The 16,172-nt window shown below is 45.9% G+C and overlaps 2 protein-coding genes across 2 annotated transcripts; one reads left to right on the top strand and one right to left on the bottom strand.

The window, feature by feature from the left end:
- The first annotated feature begins 9,069 nt into the window (after window positions 1–9,069).
- On the top strand, window positions 9,070–11,876 carry Atg4b (Autophagy-related 4b). The gene is made up of 6 exons (XM_076898432.1): window positions 9,070–9,146; window positions 9,429–9,605; window positions 9,681–10,028; window positions 10,133–10,414; window positions 10,494–10,894; window positions 10,975–11,876. The coding sequence occupies exons 1-6, from the start codon at window positions 9,083–9,085 to the stop codon at window positions 11,158–11,160; spliced, it is 1,458 nt and encodes a 485-aa protein (XP_076754547.1). The 5' UTR covers window positions 9,070–9,082; the 3' UTR covers window positions 11,161–11,876.
- Window positions 11,877–13,625: 1,749 nt separating this feature from the next.
- On the bottom strand, window positions 13,626–16,001 carry Ak3 (Adenylate kinase 3). The gene is made up of 4 exons (XM_076900210.1): window positions 15,636–16,001; window positions 14,554–14,673; window positions 14,056–14,228; window positions 13,626–13,868 (listed from the first exon to the last, which is right to left on the bottom strand). Exons 1-4 carry the CDS (start codon window positions 15,802–15,804, stop codon window positions 13,659–13,661), a joined length of 672 nt encoding a protein of 223 aa, XP_076756325.1. The 5' UTR covers window positions 15,805–16,001; the 3' UTR covers window positions 13,626–13,658.
- Between the last annotated feature and the right edge of the window lie 171 nt (window positions 16,002–16,172).

The following is a 16,172-nucleotide window of genomic DNA, read 5'->3' as shown; positions in this document are numbered from 1 at the left end:
GGTGGAAGCGTCGACACCTCGTCGCGATATTAAAGTCTGATACTTAGACGTGGAACGGAAACGACTGCCGCGGTAACCAGGCTACGGGCGGATGGTCCAGGAGTCGTCGTGATTTCCTATAAAACGATTAGAATCCCAGTGATTGCTGGAACGTCGTTAAATCCCACGTTGAACGCGGCAACGGCGTTTAAGCAGCGATGGCTGGGAATGCTGCATCCACGAGGCCGCGAATCTCGTCGTCCCGGTGGTCTGTTTGCTTTACGATTGCGAATCAATAGCGGCGCCATCCCCGTTCTTTGGCTCCGTTCTCATTATTCGAGCAACCGAGTCTTCGACTTGGTCTCGCGACCTTGCGTCTCGTAATAATTGTCCCCAGCGATGGCTGCTCGCATCCAACTACCCCCTCGCATCCACCCACTCTCGCCCCCTTCGCTCTGGAATCTCGGTTATACTAACCGCACTGTTCTCCGGATCGCCCACGAGAAATTCTGGCACATATTCGGGGTATCGCGTGTCCGCGAGCAACAAAAACAAATCAATATCCCCGGCCCAACTTCATCCCCAGTTACTGCCCGCGGATATACTTATTTCACCCCTTTGTGCCAGTCCAGATTACTTTTTCGCGGCGGTTCCTCCCTGGCCGCGTTGTCCACCGGGACGATCTCTTTCCCTTTCCGTGGCGATGCTACCGGAAACTTTCCTTCTCCACCCGACTAATACTCCTGGCTACTGTCTTTCTCCACCCCTTCGGACGTCCCGTTTCGCCCCCCTCTGAAAACGATTCCCTTTCTTCGCGAGTATCCTCTTTATTGCCGCCCTCGTTACTATTTTATCAGATGGTCTCTCTACGTCAGCGGAACAAGGTCTCCTTCTCTCTCTCTTTCTCTCCTTTTCTCTGTCTTTTTATGTCTATTTGTCTACCTCTGATATCGAGGCTCGATACGCCGCTTCCTTCTTCCCCTCTTGTTATCGTTACTATTATTATTATTATTATTTCTCGCATCGACGGATCCCAGGGTGAATTTTTCTTATTGTCCGCGGAGAAAAGAGCTCATTAGGCTGATCGATCAGCGCGGTGCCGTTCGAAGAGGAACGGTAACGAGGAGTCTGGGTTTTGTTGTCAGCAAACGTGTGGCGTCGTCAAATCGTTCGCCACTGGTTTGGTTCAGGTGACACGCGTTACCAGACGTGGTGTTCGAGGTTTCTTTTCGAGTAGCAACTGGTTGACACTTGGTGGCTAACGACGATCCAGTTTAGGGTTAACTGAGATTTAATCACGGGTATGATGTTGCTTTCGGTTAATTTTAGCTGAATTAATTAGATGAATTCGAAAAGTTCACTAGGTTCTGGTTAGTTCGAAAATGAAAGTGGCATTAATTCTTTATATCGAGTAATTTCAACGACGTGTTAATTACACCCACGTTTTCTAATATCGCGAGACCTCTTCCTAGAAATCTGTTTTCCTTGAAAGCAGCTTCTCTCAGAATCGACATTGATGGCTAGATTCGAGGAACGATCACCGCTTGCACCAACCCTCTGAGGATCTATCCGACGGGCCGCGGTGAGGAAAGGAAAGTGCTAGGTTTAACCCAGGTCCCTTGGAGGATGGTCTCCCTGAAATCCGAGGCGTGAAAACGTCGGTGTGCGACGAGAGAAAGGAGAAAGGGTAAGAAGAAAGAGAGAAAAAAAAAGAAATCCGCGGCTGCAGTTCACGGGTCTTTTAGCGCGCGTTAGCGTTATCGCGCTTGGTCCTCTTTTTCACCGCGGGTTCCCCCATCTGAAAAACCCTTTAGATGGACGCTTAAAAGCCCCGGGTACGAAAATTGCCGGCTGACCTAAATAACGATCCTCTCTACTTCATTCATTCTCGCGGCGCGGAAAAACGCTGGCAACACGCAGCCGACGACGACGCCCGACGCCTGGTTTCCCTCTCTGTTAAGGAATAATTAGCCCCGGACCGCCGCCGCGTACGAATATGATGCGTGTCGAATCGATAATACCTTCCCAACTGGAGGACCATCCGACTCTTCGTTTATCGCGTACGAATCGGTGGCCAGATTCGAGCACGAAACAGGTGAGCCCTGGAGGGAAGCGAATCTTCGATGATCCAGGTGTCTGGTGCTCGTATTACCATTCGAAAGGCGAACGTTTCATCGAGTAGAATTTCGCTCCATCGATGTCGAGGATTTAATCGAGGATACGATCGCTGATCGATCAGTCGAATTGCAAATCGCCAGGGACCACTGTAAACGGTCCTCTCGATTGCGAATACCGCGGGACCAGCGAGCCGAGCGACGCGCGAGAAAGAGAGAAAGAGAACGTCAAAGGTTCCCGTTAATTACGAGCGCGCGATAGTTCGTGCCTGACCCAGAGATGTAGATAAACCAAGGTTATCTGAAGCGAGCGGCAAGGATCAGCCTCGTGTGCCGTGCAACCCCTAGCAATGGGTACCCGACGATCGAACATCTTGTCCTCGATGGACCTTGCAAGCTTTTTTTTCATTTTGCCAAGGAGAGAGAGATCCCCTGGTTACTTACCGCCGATTTCGCACGACCCTTAGAGCGCCCGTTGGAATCCGTCGGTGATCGCGAACCACCAGCTACGTGCGTGCAGATCCGTCCACGCGAGTGCACGTCCCCGGTTTCCGACTGGAACCACTTGTACCCCCGCGTGTATCGATTCGCGCGAGCCACCCTTGCACGTGTACCAAAACTCGATCCGACCAGCGATTCGAATATCGTCCACCCCGCGATACCACCCTCTTGTTTACCCAGACAGGCGGACCGCGAATCGACGCACAGTCCCTTACTCTAACCTGGATCACCTCGTAACGGCTGACGAACGAACGGAACCAGGACGATTCCACTAACTCGGCCGCTCGACGACGGATAATAGCAGCTAATATTAGGCGTGGATGCCAGGACGCGGGTACAGGAGGGTGCATCCGAGCCTCGAGCGATCCGTGCGCATAGGCAGTCCGCGTTTTCAACCTGTTCGAGCCGGCAGGACCGATCCTACGTTCAGCCACGGCTCATCCGTACCCGCGAATCGGTGTCCGAGATGCCGAACGGGTGCTCGAGGGGGTTGTTTGGCAACATCACGGGTGAACGTGAAGCGACTACGCGTCGTGGTTACCGCCACAGCACGACTGGCCGGCCGGTCGAACCACCCTCGCTGATTTCACCCCGTATCTCCTGCCTGCCTTTCCTCTTTCACTCGCGCGCGCGCTCTTGCTGTATCGCCTCCTCTCCCTTCCCCTTTTTCTCTCTCTCTCTCTCTCTTTCTCTCTGTCTCTTTGCTCCCCCGTTCTCTCTGTTTCTACCCTTACCCACCTTTAGCGGAACCCACCCCTCCTCGACGATCCGTGGAAACTGCTATACCGTTCGTTCGGCTCCTTCTCTTATCGCCGCCAGCCTCCGTCACGGTTGGAAACAGTGACGAATTTCCCGCGGATTTTTCGATTTTCCGCGCGACGCTCGGTTGATTCAGCTCGGAGGATTATTTTGATGGGGTTGCTCGGGGTCTGCCAGGTCCCGAGCTGTTTTGTTAGAGATTCATTTCGTCGGTTTTATCGGGAGCCGGATTATTTGGGTTGCGGCGACTGGAAGAGTTACCACTTCGATGTATATTTATACTAGTCTAAAAAAAAGCTACGCTAAACATAATTAAGAGGGAACGATGACAGCCATTATTCTCCGCGTATCGTCGGCAGCGATGTAAAAATGTTCACCAACGAAGTCGTATATTAAACTGTCAGAAATTGTTGTTTAGCCGCGAACATGATCGCTCGGTTCAACTTCTTACACGAATATCTCTGACCGCAACACGTGATCCACTGTTTCGACGTACTCTATCGATCTTCGAACCGATGAATCGTACCTCGGTTGATCATCGTCCCGTGGAACGATTCAGTTTCCCATCCGATAGTCCCTGGTGACGAGGCTCGCTGCGTAGCGACGCAATTGCAAGGAAAAGAACCAGCGGGTTCACCTTTGGAACGTCTCACCGCCGGCAATAATTGATTCGGTAAATTGAACACTCGTCGCTGGGTTGTCGCAGCGTGTTTGAACACCGCCTGTTAACTCACCGCTGTAACAACATTCGAACAATTGGCGACGACGGCCGCACGTTCCGCGCTTGTGAATCGTGATAACGCGGTGTAACTCGCGGTGCTGATAAATTCGCGACGAGCAAACGAGAGACGGATCGGTCGCGAGTCGCGTGGACCGTCGAGACGGAAAGAATCCGGCTGGGAACGCCGGTCCCAGGACACTGTGCCGCGTACGATTTAAAAAAAGAATCGCCGGCATTTAAGGTCGTAAAAGCTGCGAATAAACTGATGTATGTTTTCTCGGATAGCTCCCGTCGTTGCGTCGAACAGTTATTTTTACCCACGACAACGGTTCTAAACGGCGCGCGAAAAAGAAACGCGATCGTTCTCCAGCGGCTCCTGGCTCGTCCACGAGAGGTGACAAACAACGAATCGAATCGGCATTGAAGTAATAATAGCACTTTATTTCGAGAAACTTACATTTTTTTTTATTTCCGTCGCCTCTTGAACTCGCCTCTGTTCTGGTTCCACGTGTATCCACGGTGGTGGCAATGGCGATTTCTGCCGGTTGAAGCAATATTGCGACGCGCGTTGCGTCAACACTTTCGACAGCGCGGCGTATTTTTTCTCTCACCGTATCAACGGACGCGTAACAGACACACCCCTTAGCGATCTCTCTCCGCTATTGAAAATAGGAGAGATCACAGGGAGCTAGGACACGGGGTGCAGAATCGATGCACGAGCGTTACGATTCAGTTGTACCCGGACAAAGGGCGGGAAAAAGAAACCGACGACCATATTGAAAGCGTTGCCAGGGATGATAGTATGCAGCGTTGGTTCGATCAATGGAAATCGCTGGAATGTAACTCTGTGCGCGCCACTGAAAGGAGAGGTACACCAAAAAGAGTAAAACGTCCGGTATGCGAGTAACGAGGGTGGACCGGTGCAAGTCTTGTCACGTGCGAGATCGACGAGGCGTGGGTAACTGTTGGTGCACGCTCGCGACCGGAAGTCGAGGAGATCGAACGGGTACGTCTACCCCATCGTGTGTCCGTGCATCGGTTAGATTTAGACGGGCGTGTAAACAGGAACGGTTCGAGCATCCAGTACTGAAAGTATCCGTCAACAACCTAGTTAGCACACAATCGACCGTTCTTCCGTAGTTGACCAAGAGTCGATCTCGATCCACGATGATGGAACGAGGACGGAACGGTGAGACAACAAACGCACCGCTGCGCCCCGAAACGGTGCTCGATGTTGTTTGCTCGTTTCTTAAGACGGCCCAGGCACAAAAGCGGGCTGTCTGCAAGGGTGGTTCCGTCCCTCGCCTTGGTGCCTTCCGGCGCGTTTGCACGCGCGATGGGTTTAAACAGCGTTTCAGACGTCACAGACTGTCGAGGGAAGCGTCGTCGCCCGCGGGATTTACTCACCGTCGCGGGATAAACTGCGCTTTAAGGGAAATAATATCCTTAAACGGAGGGCGCGGCCTCTGCGACGCGTGGCGTCGAAAAGTCCGTCGACGACGGCGGCTCGCTGCCGTCGATCGGTTCGATCCTTCCCAGTTCCGTTTCTGCCAGCAATCTCCTTAAACGTCGCGAAGATTAGCCACGCAATTATTATTAGACTGATAGTAGGAGGGGAAAACACGCGAGAGCGTGGAATGATCTCGAGGGAGATGAAATACGAGAGATCTAGGGCTTGGTGGACTATTATTATTCGTGCTGTTGCGATATGAATATAATATTCGCGCGATTTAAAAATCGCCAGGCAATAGTCGTGAATTTTTACCAATTTTCCATAACACCTTGTGCAGCGGGGCCGATTTTTCACCAAATGCGCTCTCACGAACAGCTGTGCCGGAATATTAATCAATCGTTTCCCCGGCTCGACTGGTTCCACAAGTTTGTTTTAACTTAGCGTGCACCTTATTCATCCGCCGCGGAAATTTCGCGAACGATTTATTTTCCTTCCGGCTGCGCTTTCCCTTGTTCCCCGAGCCCATTCGCTAGACATATATACATATGTACTAACTCTAATTCTATATCTACTACCAAAAATAATGAAATTCGTCGAATCGGTTTAAAGATTTCAAAGCAGCGCGCAAACAGCCTAAGATACTTTGAAATATATCGGCCGGTGTGCGGCAATTTTGAAACTAAAAAACCGTGTCGCTCGATAGCGGCCTACATCGGGCAAGCTTTATTGGATCTTATAATAGATCGCATGCTCGTCCGCGAAAATATTTATTATCGTTATGATCCATCGGTTCCCGTTGGAATTTATTTTAACTAAAAGACGGATCTATGATATAAAACGTAAGCAATTTATACCATACGCGACGGCCTAATTGAATACCGCCAAATCTCTCGAGTAATTAGGCGCTCCGTCAGGATCCGCGGATCAGGCGATGATCTTTTAATTGATGGCCCGGCGTCAACATTCCCGGCATCGTCGCAAATTGAATCGATCCATCGATCCCACCGTGCTAATATCGCGCGTAGCTAATCTTCGTTTCAACGGCCGACAGGGTGCCGGTGCACGTTCGCACGTTCGGACAGAAATGTAGCCCGGCTAATGAGCCTCTCGCCTCTCTCTCTCGAGGAGAATTATCGCCGTTTCGCGGGCAACCTTTGTCGGTGCGCGTTAATGCCACGGTCCGTGAGCGATTCCATTAAAAGTCCGGCAATCACCGCCTCGAGATTGGCACGCGTTTTCCATACAGCATCGATCCCGACCGGCCAGAGCCCGGGTACCATCGATCCTCCGGTTCGATCGCCGCGCCACAAGATGGCGGATTGATCGCCAACGTGACTCTTCGTCCCACTTCCGCTGGCTCGTCCCGCCTAGTCGCGGCGGAAAGGATCTCTAAAGGGAGAGAAGCGTGACTCGTTAATGTCCTTATTCAAACCGTGCACCGTGATTACGTCGGTCCGTCGATATTCTTGCCTGACCTAATTTCCGTCAAACCAACCCCCACCTCCCCCATTCGGATCCTGCCTGTCATCCGCCCTGCGAATCGTCAAAACAGGGCCGAGTTATGCTTATTCTACAAACAGTTACTTTGAACGACGGTCGTCGGTCGGTTCGCATCGGCGACGCCCATCTACATCCAACCGTAATTTAAGAATAACAAGTATCTCGAGAACGAGACGAACTCCATCGATGACTTGGAAAGCACGCGATAAGCGGGTGTAAAATTTTAATTAAGCTCGTCCGCCACCTTCGTCCATCTCGCAAAGATTTGCCACGAGGCTTTCAATCCATTCGCTGGACAGTCTATTGTTAAACGCAACGCCGATCGGCGATGGCGATTATTGTCCTGGCCGGGGCGCCGTTCCATTTCCTTCCATCAATCTTGCCTCGACGGGCGCCGGCACGAGGCGCACCGATTCATATTTTTCCAACGGCTGCGCGACAACGGGGCAGAACGTGAAATTTAGAACGAGCGCGAATGTGGTAATCAATGAGGTAAGCCGTGATACGTGTGTCTCATTGGTTATTCCGCGACAAGACGCGCATGACGGTTCCCTCGTGTCTCTATCCTCGTTGCGCGGTCATCGAGAGTCATTGTCTCTTCCTTCGAGCCATCCGCCCCCGCCGCGTACATCACACCGTCGCCGTTCCATCCGGTTCTCTCTCTGTTCCCCGTCGAGTTGGTCCTTCCTGACAAAAGTCCATTATTATACCGCTATGAAAAGGGATAATGTACCCCGGTTGCGCTCCGTTATTTCACCATTAATCCTGCTGCTCGTGGCTCCTCTTTTTCGCTTCGTTTCGGCCGCGGTAATCAATTAAAGTTCGAGAAGAGGGGACGACGGGAGCGGACGGGGTTCATCTTGTAAATAACGACGTCAAAATTCTGCTATCCATCGCGTTTCCCTTCCACGGTGGATAACGACAGGAGGGATATTTCAACGGGGATGAACTCTTGATTAATAATTCGAGTTAGTTAAATACAGGGCACTCTTCTCTCTTGTTTGGTTTTCATCGAATAAACGGTCCGTGCCGTTGCTGCGGGATTTTTTAATTCCAGATAAAAGCAGCGCTGCGTTTGTGTGTCAGCCGCTTGAAAGGAGGAGAGCATTAATTAATGAAATAGCGATCCGCTCTTAGAACGAGCCAATATCCGTTTTATAACGGCGTTACGTGGAACGACTCGAACGAAACAACGCTGCGTTACGTTGGTAATGAAATGCATTTCATCCGAATTGTTCTATACCGAACTATATATGCTTGTAAAACAGTCGTTTTCAACGTTGTCTCGCGATCATGTGTTTAACTCGATAAGATTTCATCCGACTAAATTGATACGTACGGAAACGATCCAGAAAACAATCGAGCATCGACGACGCGGGCCGTCCATCGGGAGTTTAATCGAGAGCTTATCGACCATGCATTGTTTCTTTGCTTATTCACTATACTCTTAATTATTTGAAGAACAATGAAAATCTCGAGTGCCGTGTTGTACGATAAGACAGGTGATTTTGAAATCAGATCCGGTGAACGCGATCCCCCGCCGCGCGAAATGCACTCGCGTGTTGTAAGTACACACGTCACAGTGAATCTGGCCGCGACGGGGCGTTCGCGTCGCCCTCAACGGGCGCTTTAAATTTCACAACGCTCTTTGTAAACACGCGTCCTTTCCTGTCGGCGGCTCGAGTCTCTTTAAACTATTTCCGATCGTTTGCCTCGCGACACGTCGCTCGTCTCGTTCGCGCTCGACACGACACGCGTTCTTAACGAAGTCGTCCGGGTCGAGTGTTTCACGGAGCCGCTATTTTACGTTACTGGACACGGAACATTGACAGCAGCAGGCCGTCGATGGGCCTCAGGCTGTGAGCTCCTAACGAGATCGTGCATCAACCGATCCATAATCGTAGTCGATTACCAGTGTGATAATAATAATCGGTTGCTCGTACGGTGTGCGATAAAATCACCCCCGACCACGATGTCGCCGAGGCTTTTAATCGTGTCTGCGGATAAACAAATGTAATTGTCCTTCTATCCGGTACCTTAAATGTCTTGGACTGTATGCTTTCTAAAATTTACTTGTTGGGCATGAATGGACAGGTGCAGCCTTCCAGGGAGAGGTTAGGTAAGCGTTGGATTTCTACGTGAGTCAGTTGCACGCAATTAATTCTGTATAATCTCGTCTTTCCTTTTCCGTCTACGAACGTACGCGACGGCGGTGTTTCCCTATTTGTCATCGTGCTACTTTCGTTTCTTATCTTGAACAATTGTTCGTGCATCGCCTCTGCTATTCATTTTTATTCGCTTTTCATGTATGAAGTAAGCTGTGTCGTGTATTGATTTAAAATGATGATGATCGTTAGTATCGTATGAGATGTTAATATGGCAAGGATTGTTTCGTCCTTAGGAGGATTTAATAACGGTTCATTGGGAGTGTTTTCTGGAATGATTGCGACAGACCGTGTTCCGATTCAGCTAGGTACCACCAGCAATGGATTACCTATGGATGATACCAGTGCTACCACGGAGGTCGATAGTAAAGTTAAGACAAAGTTATTGTCTATGTGGAATAACGTTAAATATGGTTGGTGTGATTTAATTTCGTTCGTATACTTTTGTATTGTACAAAGTTTTATATTGAATTTAATTTATTTCCAAGGCTGGACCATTAAAGTGGTGAAACCGAATTTCTCAAAAGAATCTCCGGTATACTTGCTTGGCAAGATTTATCGCAAGAAGCCAGACGAATTTTTAGAAAAGGCTTCAGAGGCGGAGAAAACATTGGACACTGGAAGCGAGATCTCTTTAGCTATGGACGCTATCAGTTTCGAGGATAGCATAGAGGAATTTAAGAAGGATTTCGCCTCGCGACTATGGCTAACATATAGAAGGGAATTTCCGATACTAAATGGTTCCACATTTACTACCGACTGTGGTTGGGGATGTATGCTACGTAGCGGCCAAATGATGTTGGCGCAAGCTCTGGTCTGCCACTTTCTTGGAAGAGGCACATATTTTCTTTATATACTTCATTTAGAAGTTGCAATACGCTAATTGTAAATAGAAATATAATAGCTATTAACACATGTAAGCAATATGGCTCCCTTACAGAATGGCGGTGGCAGCCAGATCAACCGATAAAGACAGAACAACAGAGACTGAACGAATATAATCACAGATTAATAATTAAATCATTCGGAGATCTACCGGAACGCGCGTCCCCGTTTTCTATACATGCACTTGTCTCTTTGGGTGCGCTTTGGGGTAAACGTGCAGGGGATTGGTACGGGCCCTCCTCTGTTGCTCATCTGTTAAGCCAAGCGGTTGACCGTGCGGCAGAACGACATCCAGTATTCAATAACTTAGCTGTTTATGTTGCTCAAGATTGTGCAGGTGATAGTCGAGATCCCTTGAGAAGATTTTGCTTTTTATGCGTGTACGCGCTAATTTGACGCTATTTTCTTTTTTACAGTTTATCTACAGGATATACAGAGCGTATGCGAAACACCTGACGGCAAATGGAAATCTCTAATACTATTCGTACCTTTAAGGCTTGGTGCTGACAAATTAAACCCTGTTTATGCATCTTGCTTGACACATTTACTTACATTAGATACCTGTATCGGAGTTATCGGTGGTCGACCGCGACACTCGCTTTATTTCATTGGTTTCCAGGAGGATAAGTTAATTAATCTAGACCCGCATTACTGTCAGGAGACTGTCGATGTATTGAAAGACAATTTCCCTTTGACGAGTTTCCATTGTACTTCTCCGAGGAAAATGCTAATTTCGAAAATGGATCCCAGTTGTTGCGTAGGATTCTATTTTCACAATAAAGCGCAATTTACGGACTTCATGAAGGTTGCTCCGTCTGTACGTATAATATTGTCTGTAGAAATGATCAAACTATACTACCAGACCAGAAATCCAATAATCTATTCTTGATATTACAGTACCTAGTCCCGGAAGATGAAAAAGTCGACTATCCTATGTTTTTGTTTTGTAACGGAAGCGGGAAAGATCTTCGTCAAAAGATCGAAATTGCGGAAACTATAAATCCCTCTACTACCTCTTTCACAGGTACCGAATCATACGATGACGATCTCGACGAGTGCGAAGAATTTGAGCTGGTACAGTGAGTTATTTATCAAAGACATTGAAAAGAGAAAAAAGAAACGTGAATTATCGTGTACCTAAAATTGTATTCACGGATAGTTACTGGAGAAGCGTGATAATGTTCGTCATTAATCATAATTCTCCGTTCATTCGTCCATATATGTATGTATGTACAAGGAAACCAATCGATGACTTTAGCAGGTGCATAATAATGCAACCTTGCATAACACTGTTTAGACAGTTGAGTACTACTTTCTGAAATGAACTAGTGTCGCAACAACATGATCTTTAGAACTCAACATGCTCGTTGAATGACTGACATGAATTATTAGCGTATCAAATATTTTCGTGATAATGCATTTATAGATTCTAATGGCGTTATCGTCTATTACATTGTTCTGTGATCATAATTTAACGCGGTTTTTCGGTTTTCTCTAGTACATTGTTGCGCAGTTTTCTTTTCCACATCACGTTTATTGATCTCAAAAGTTAATTGCTTTTAAGTAATCGTTAGGGTGTTGTTTTAGCGAGCGCGCTTAGAATTATTACACCTGTAGAAAGATATTTATTATTCCCCTTCATCGCGTCGAGGACTTGCGTGGATCGTAAGTTGGCGATTTTGTTACGAAAAGTAATTTTTTATAAAAAGTAAACGTCTTAATTCCTCACGGAAATGTTCCTGACATAACTTATTTTATAAAGCAGCAAAATAGCAGATCCCCCGCGTACCGCATCCAAGCGCATACATTTCGTTTCGTTCTTGAATGAAACGTGTGCCTGTTACGAGCACATTATGTATTCAACCATATCTACCTGTTATAAGGTTTAAGCCTTAATTTATTTAAATCCTCTTTTTCGTAGTAGAACTTATTTATTTATATAATATACTAATTTTTTTCAGCCTTGACAATTGTATACTGAATTATACTAAATTCTCGCGGCGTATTCATCGCGTTCGATATAACGTTTTATGTTATGAAAGAGAAACGTGCGATGAAAGAAAATTAACGTATATATACATATAATATTAAGCTATTGTTACTATTGATGAAATGACTTAATTTTTCGAACGAGAATAAAAATGTGAGCATGATATCGTTCTCTTTGTGTTAAACCCACGAATGTACAAATTCTCTTTTCTGCTCTCTTTTACTGCTCTCTCCCTCTCTCTCTCTCCCTCTCTCTCTCTCTCTCTCTCTCTCTCTCTCTCTCTCTCTCTCTCTCTCTCTCTCTCTCTCTCTCTCTCTCTCTCATCTTAATTACAGAATTGTAGAGTACACCTGATTAAATAAAGAAAATCCTTAATTTTCATTCAGTAGAAAAAGTTAGATAAATTAAATTTCCTGCTTTAGAGGTAAGAGAGAGAAAGATATATAAGAAAGCTATAAGAAGGAGTGAGACAGATATTACCTACTCCACTGAAGAACCTCTGGCGCCATCTCTGTAAAAAGTGCTCAAACTGGTCGCACAGCGGTACCGACAGTGAAGTGAACTACTAAAGAACTACTAGCGCCATCTCTCGGAAGAGTGGTGAAACTAGTCGGGCATTAGTTTCACTACTTTCCGCAGAGATGGCACTAGTAGTTCTTGAGTAGTTCACTTCGCTGTCGGTACTTGTGTGCGACCAGTTTGAGCATTTTTCACAGAGATGGCGCCAGGGGTTCCAGAAGAGGGTCTGTATTATCTGTCTCACTCTTTCCTATAGCATTTTCATATATCTTTCTCTCTCTTACCTCTAAAGCGCGAAATATAATTTATCTTACCCTTTTCATTCAATGAAAATTAAGGAATTTATTTATTTAATCAGCATACTAAGGTCTGGACACAACTTAAACATTGTTAAAATGCTTATATCGGTACAATTAAAGATAAATATGAAGTAAAACGAAAAAAAAATCACTGCAAGATAAATCATGTTCCAGCGTTTATTTCTTGTTTACGATACTGTGAATACATGTTGTTTCATCTAGAACAATGTACACAGAATATACACCATATCTTCATTCGCTTACATTATATAAGCTTCAACAAACATTTATTATCACCTCAGAATCGGTGTTTTATTTAATCTTCTTTGATCCCTCTATGTTACAGTATACAACAATTCTTTACAAACGATATCTACAAAATATGACAACTAAAAGATTAAATGTAAATCATCGTATTTACAGATGTTCAGTGTGTCAGTGATTTGTGATCGATCATTTGTGATTATACAATCCTGAAACGATGCTTTTTAAAGGTGAAGATTTAAATATCGAGTCGAATAGAACGCGTATAAAAAGGAATAAAAATTGTAAACCGAGATTGGCGAAATTTGTACTGTCCGTGCAAAGTATTTTAACTGTCCTCTGACTGTTACATATATTTATACGTACAAATGCTACAGGAAAACATACTACAAAAACTTGTCCACTTATCGTGTACGTTTACGAGACTCGTCAGCATTTGTGCGCGTGCAGAATACTAACTCCTAATCAGTTATGATACGAACTAATAATTCATAATTGGTAATTAATAGTTACGACAAGAATTGTGCGATGGTTTTCTTAACATGTGGCCACAGCTCGTCGGTGGTATTACCTCGAAAGCTATTTAGTATTCCTAAGTTACTGTAAAACGTTAAGATCGGTTCAGTCGCCTTCGAGTACCTCTCCAGCCGTTCTTGCACGATTTCAACTTTGTCGTCGTCCCTTTTACTCAAGGGTTCGCCAGTGACGTCATCCTTACCCTGTTAAATACAGCGAAATTGAAATTGATCGCTCGTACAGCCGAGCCCCGAAAGATTTCGTGGATACAAAAATTGTTTATTTCGGTTACTATATCGGAATTGAGGATCTAATTATGAAGTGTTCGCCAGGCAAACTGCCAACGATACCACTTCGCATGCCGGTTCCAAGCTTCCGCCATCGACTTACCGGCACTTTTGGACTGTTGAACCCGACGTTGTAGACTCGTCCGCTGGGCAAGTGAACCCACCTGTTTTTCACGCGATTCAGTATCACCTCGGTGGGAACGTCGAGGTAGAGGACCAGGTTTACCGGATGCGCTTTTTGCAGCTTTTCCGCCTGCGTTAACGTTCTCGGAAATCCTGCATCGATGCCAACTATGTATTCGAATTTAGTTAACCGCGCGTGGTCGTGCGTCCGCGGTCGATGGAAATAAAAAACGCGATGAGAGAAACCGCGAGAGAGTCCACTTATTCGTAGACTTTAGGATTATACTATTCTGCATTTCTCAGGGTGTATTATTTCGATGGTAAAACGAGCCGCGTAAAGTTCGTAGACCACGCGAGAATCGCTTATTGGTAATCGCAGTTTTTATTTTATGAAAAATAGCAAAATATTTGACTCCAATTCGTTTTTTTCTTTCGACTGGGAATATTCGAAGAATTGAATGTGAATCGAATTACTCACCGTCGAGTAGCCAATTTTGATCGACGACCTGTTCGATTTCTTTGTTGATCATCGCGATCATTACATCGTCGGGTACAAATTTACCGGAGAGCACGTAACTCGAGACTGCTTTGCCCAATTCTAGATTGACAAAAGATTACTGATTATGTTCATTGTTTTGTGTGTTGTTGTCGTTAATGTAACATCATGAGGGACTTTGGAACGAACGTTAAATTGATCTGTCTTGAAACACGTAAAAAATCGTGCAGTAAAGTTTTTTGTTGCTTCACTAACTGGACGCATAAACTGATAAGCTGTCCAATTAGCTGCGATAGAGACAATTTATCGTAAATTATACGAAACTTTGCTCCTTTTCAATCGAAGGCATACAATGATCCATAAAGATTTTCATTCTTTCCGTAATCGAAGACTACGTGCTAGTTTTCATTTATAAATAGAACGAAAAACGTTATGGACATTAGTAGCGATAAGTAGACACTACAGTACATTGTGCTAATCAAGCCAATTTCGATAACATGCACGCTGGCTTGATTAAACTAACGACGGAAATTTATAATTTAAACAGCTGATCCATTTCCGGCGCACGTATCGATAACTCATAGCGATACGCACGAAAGTCGAGACGGGATGAAACATCGACCACAATCGATACCGTCTACCAGCGAATGATGTAACTTGTAATTGTGATCGAGTGAACATTTATAAATAAACAGTACACTTGTCGTTCGATCACCGTCGCGCGAGTGTCGGCCTCGATGAATGTTGTAGTACTGTAACGCGAGATCCGTAAACAAGGGTAGTTTTAATCTGGTTAAGAAACGTCGGAGAAACATGCGTTCTTTGAGCCGCGTGCTCAGAAATGAATGCATCTTTCGATGACGAAGTACACGATTATACATTCATTGATACGTACATATAGTTGCAATTGACAAACATTTCGCGAAAAGTCGGCTACAGAGAAACAAACGATATTCGGAGGTTTCGATGAAAAAAGATAAGGTGATTGATGCAAGGTAGATATTGCGTTATCTTCGTCAGAATGACTCGACGGCGTATCGAATTATTAATGGGTTAAAACGTACCGGTATTACTGTTCATGTGAAGTCGTAACTTGTCACCGCTAGATATATGAGCCACCTTAAAATGTTCGACAATTCGGGACGACATAGTACCCTTGCCAGAAGCAGGGGCACCCAGTATCACGGCCCTGAAGGCTGCAGCCTTGGAGCACCACGTGGATAGCGCTACCATTAAAAATCGTCACTTCGCGGAAACACTAAATGAAATAATACGTTAACAGCTCGTGATAGCCCTCCACTTGGTCTACGCTATTCCATACGTCGACGCTTTACACGAGAATGGCGTGACAACAGCAACCGTCTGAAACATAACGTGTTCCTCTATCTAGAAGAGATGACCTGTGAACCATGATGGCGACCAGTTGCCGAGTCGTTAGATAACAGATTAACCAAAGATCCTAGTTTTTTTTTTGTTCGGATCGTTGGCCAGCTTCGTGTATGCATCATGCGCGTTTCGTGGCGCGAAACGATTTCAGTTAGCCGAAGACGAGCTTGTCTCGAGGGAAGAGGACTAAGCGATTAATGTTGGTCGGATGTATG

This window comes from Xylocopa sonorina, chromosome 1, assembly GCF_050948175.1.
Source record: "Xylocopa sonorina isolate GNS202 chromosome 1, iyXylSono1_principal, whole genome shotgun sequence".
NCBI lineage: Eukaryota > Metazoa > Arthropoda > Insecta > Hymenoptera > Apidae > Xylocopa > Xylocopa sonorina.
The sequence above is the reverse complement of the archived record's forward strand: the minus strand, read 5'-3'. Positions and strand labels throughout refer to the sequence as shown.

Bases quoted from the DNA above. Each gene is read 5' to 3' on its own strand.
- Atg4b (XM_076898432.1), top strand. From the start codon at position 9,083: ATGCTTTCTAAAATTTACTTGTTGGGCATGAATGGACAGGTGCAGCCT. The intron at 9,606-9,680 runs GTTGGTGTGATT...TTTATTTCCAAG, and splicing joins GTGGAATAACGTTAAATATG to GCTGGACCATTAAAGTGGTG. The intron at 10,415-10,493 runs GTGATAGTCGAG...TCTTTTTTACAG, and splicing joins TGTTGCTCAAGATTGTGCAG to TTTATCTACAGGATATACAG.
- Ak3 (XM_076900210.1), bottom strand. From the start codon at position 15,804: ATGGTAGCGCTATCCACGTGGTGCTCCAAGGCTGCAGCCTTCAGGGCC. The intron at 14,674-15,635 runs GTACGTTTTAAC...TTGTCAATCTAG, and splicing joins TCACATGAACAGTAATACCG to AATTGGGCAAAGCAGTCTCG. The intron at 13,869-14,055 runs GTAAGTCGATGG...TGTATTTAACAG, and splicing joins TCAACAGTCCAAAAGTGCCG to GGTAAGGATGACGTCACTGG.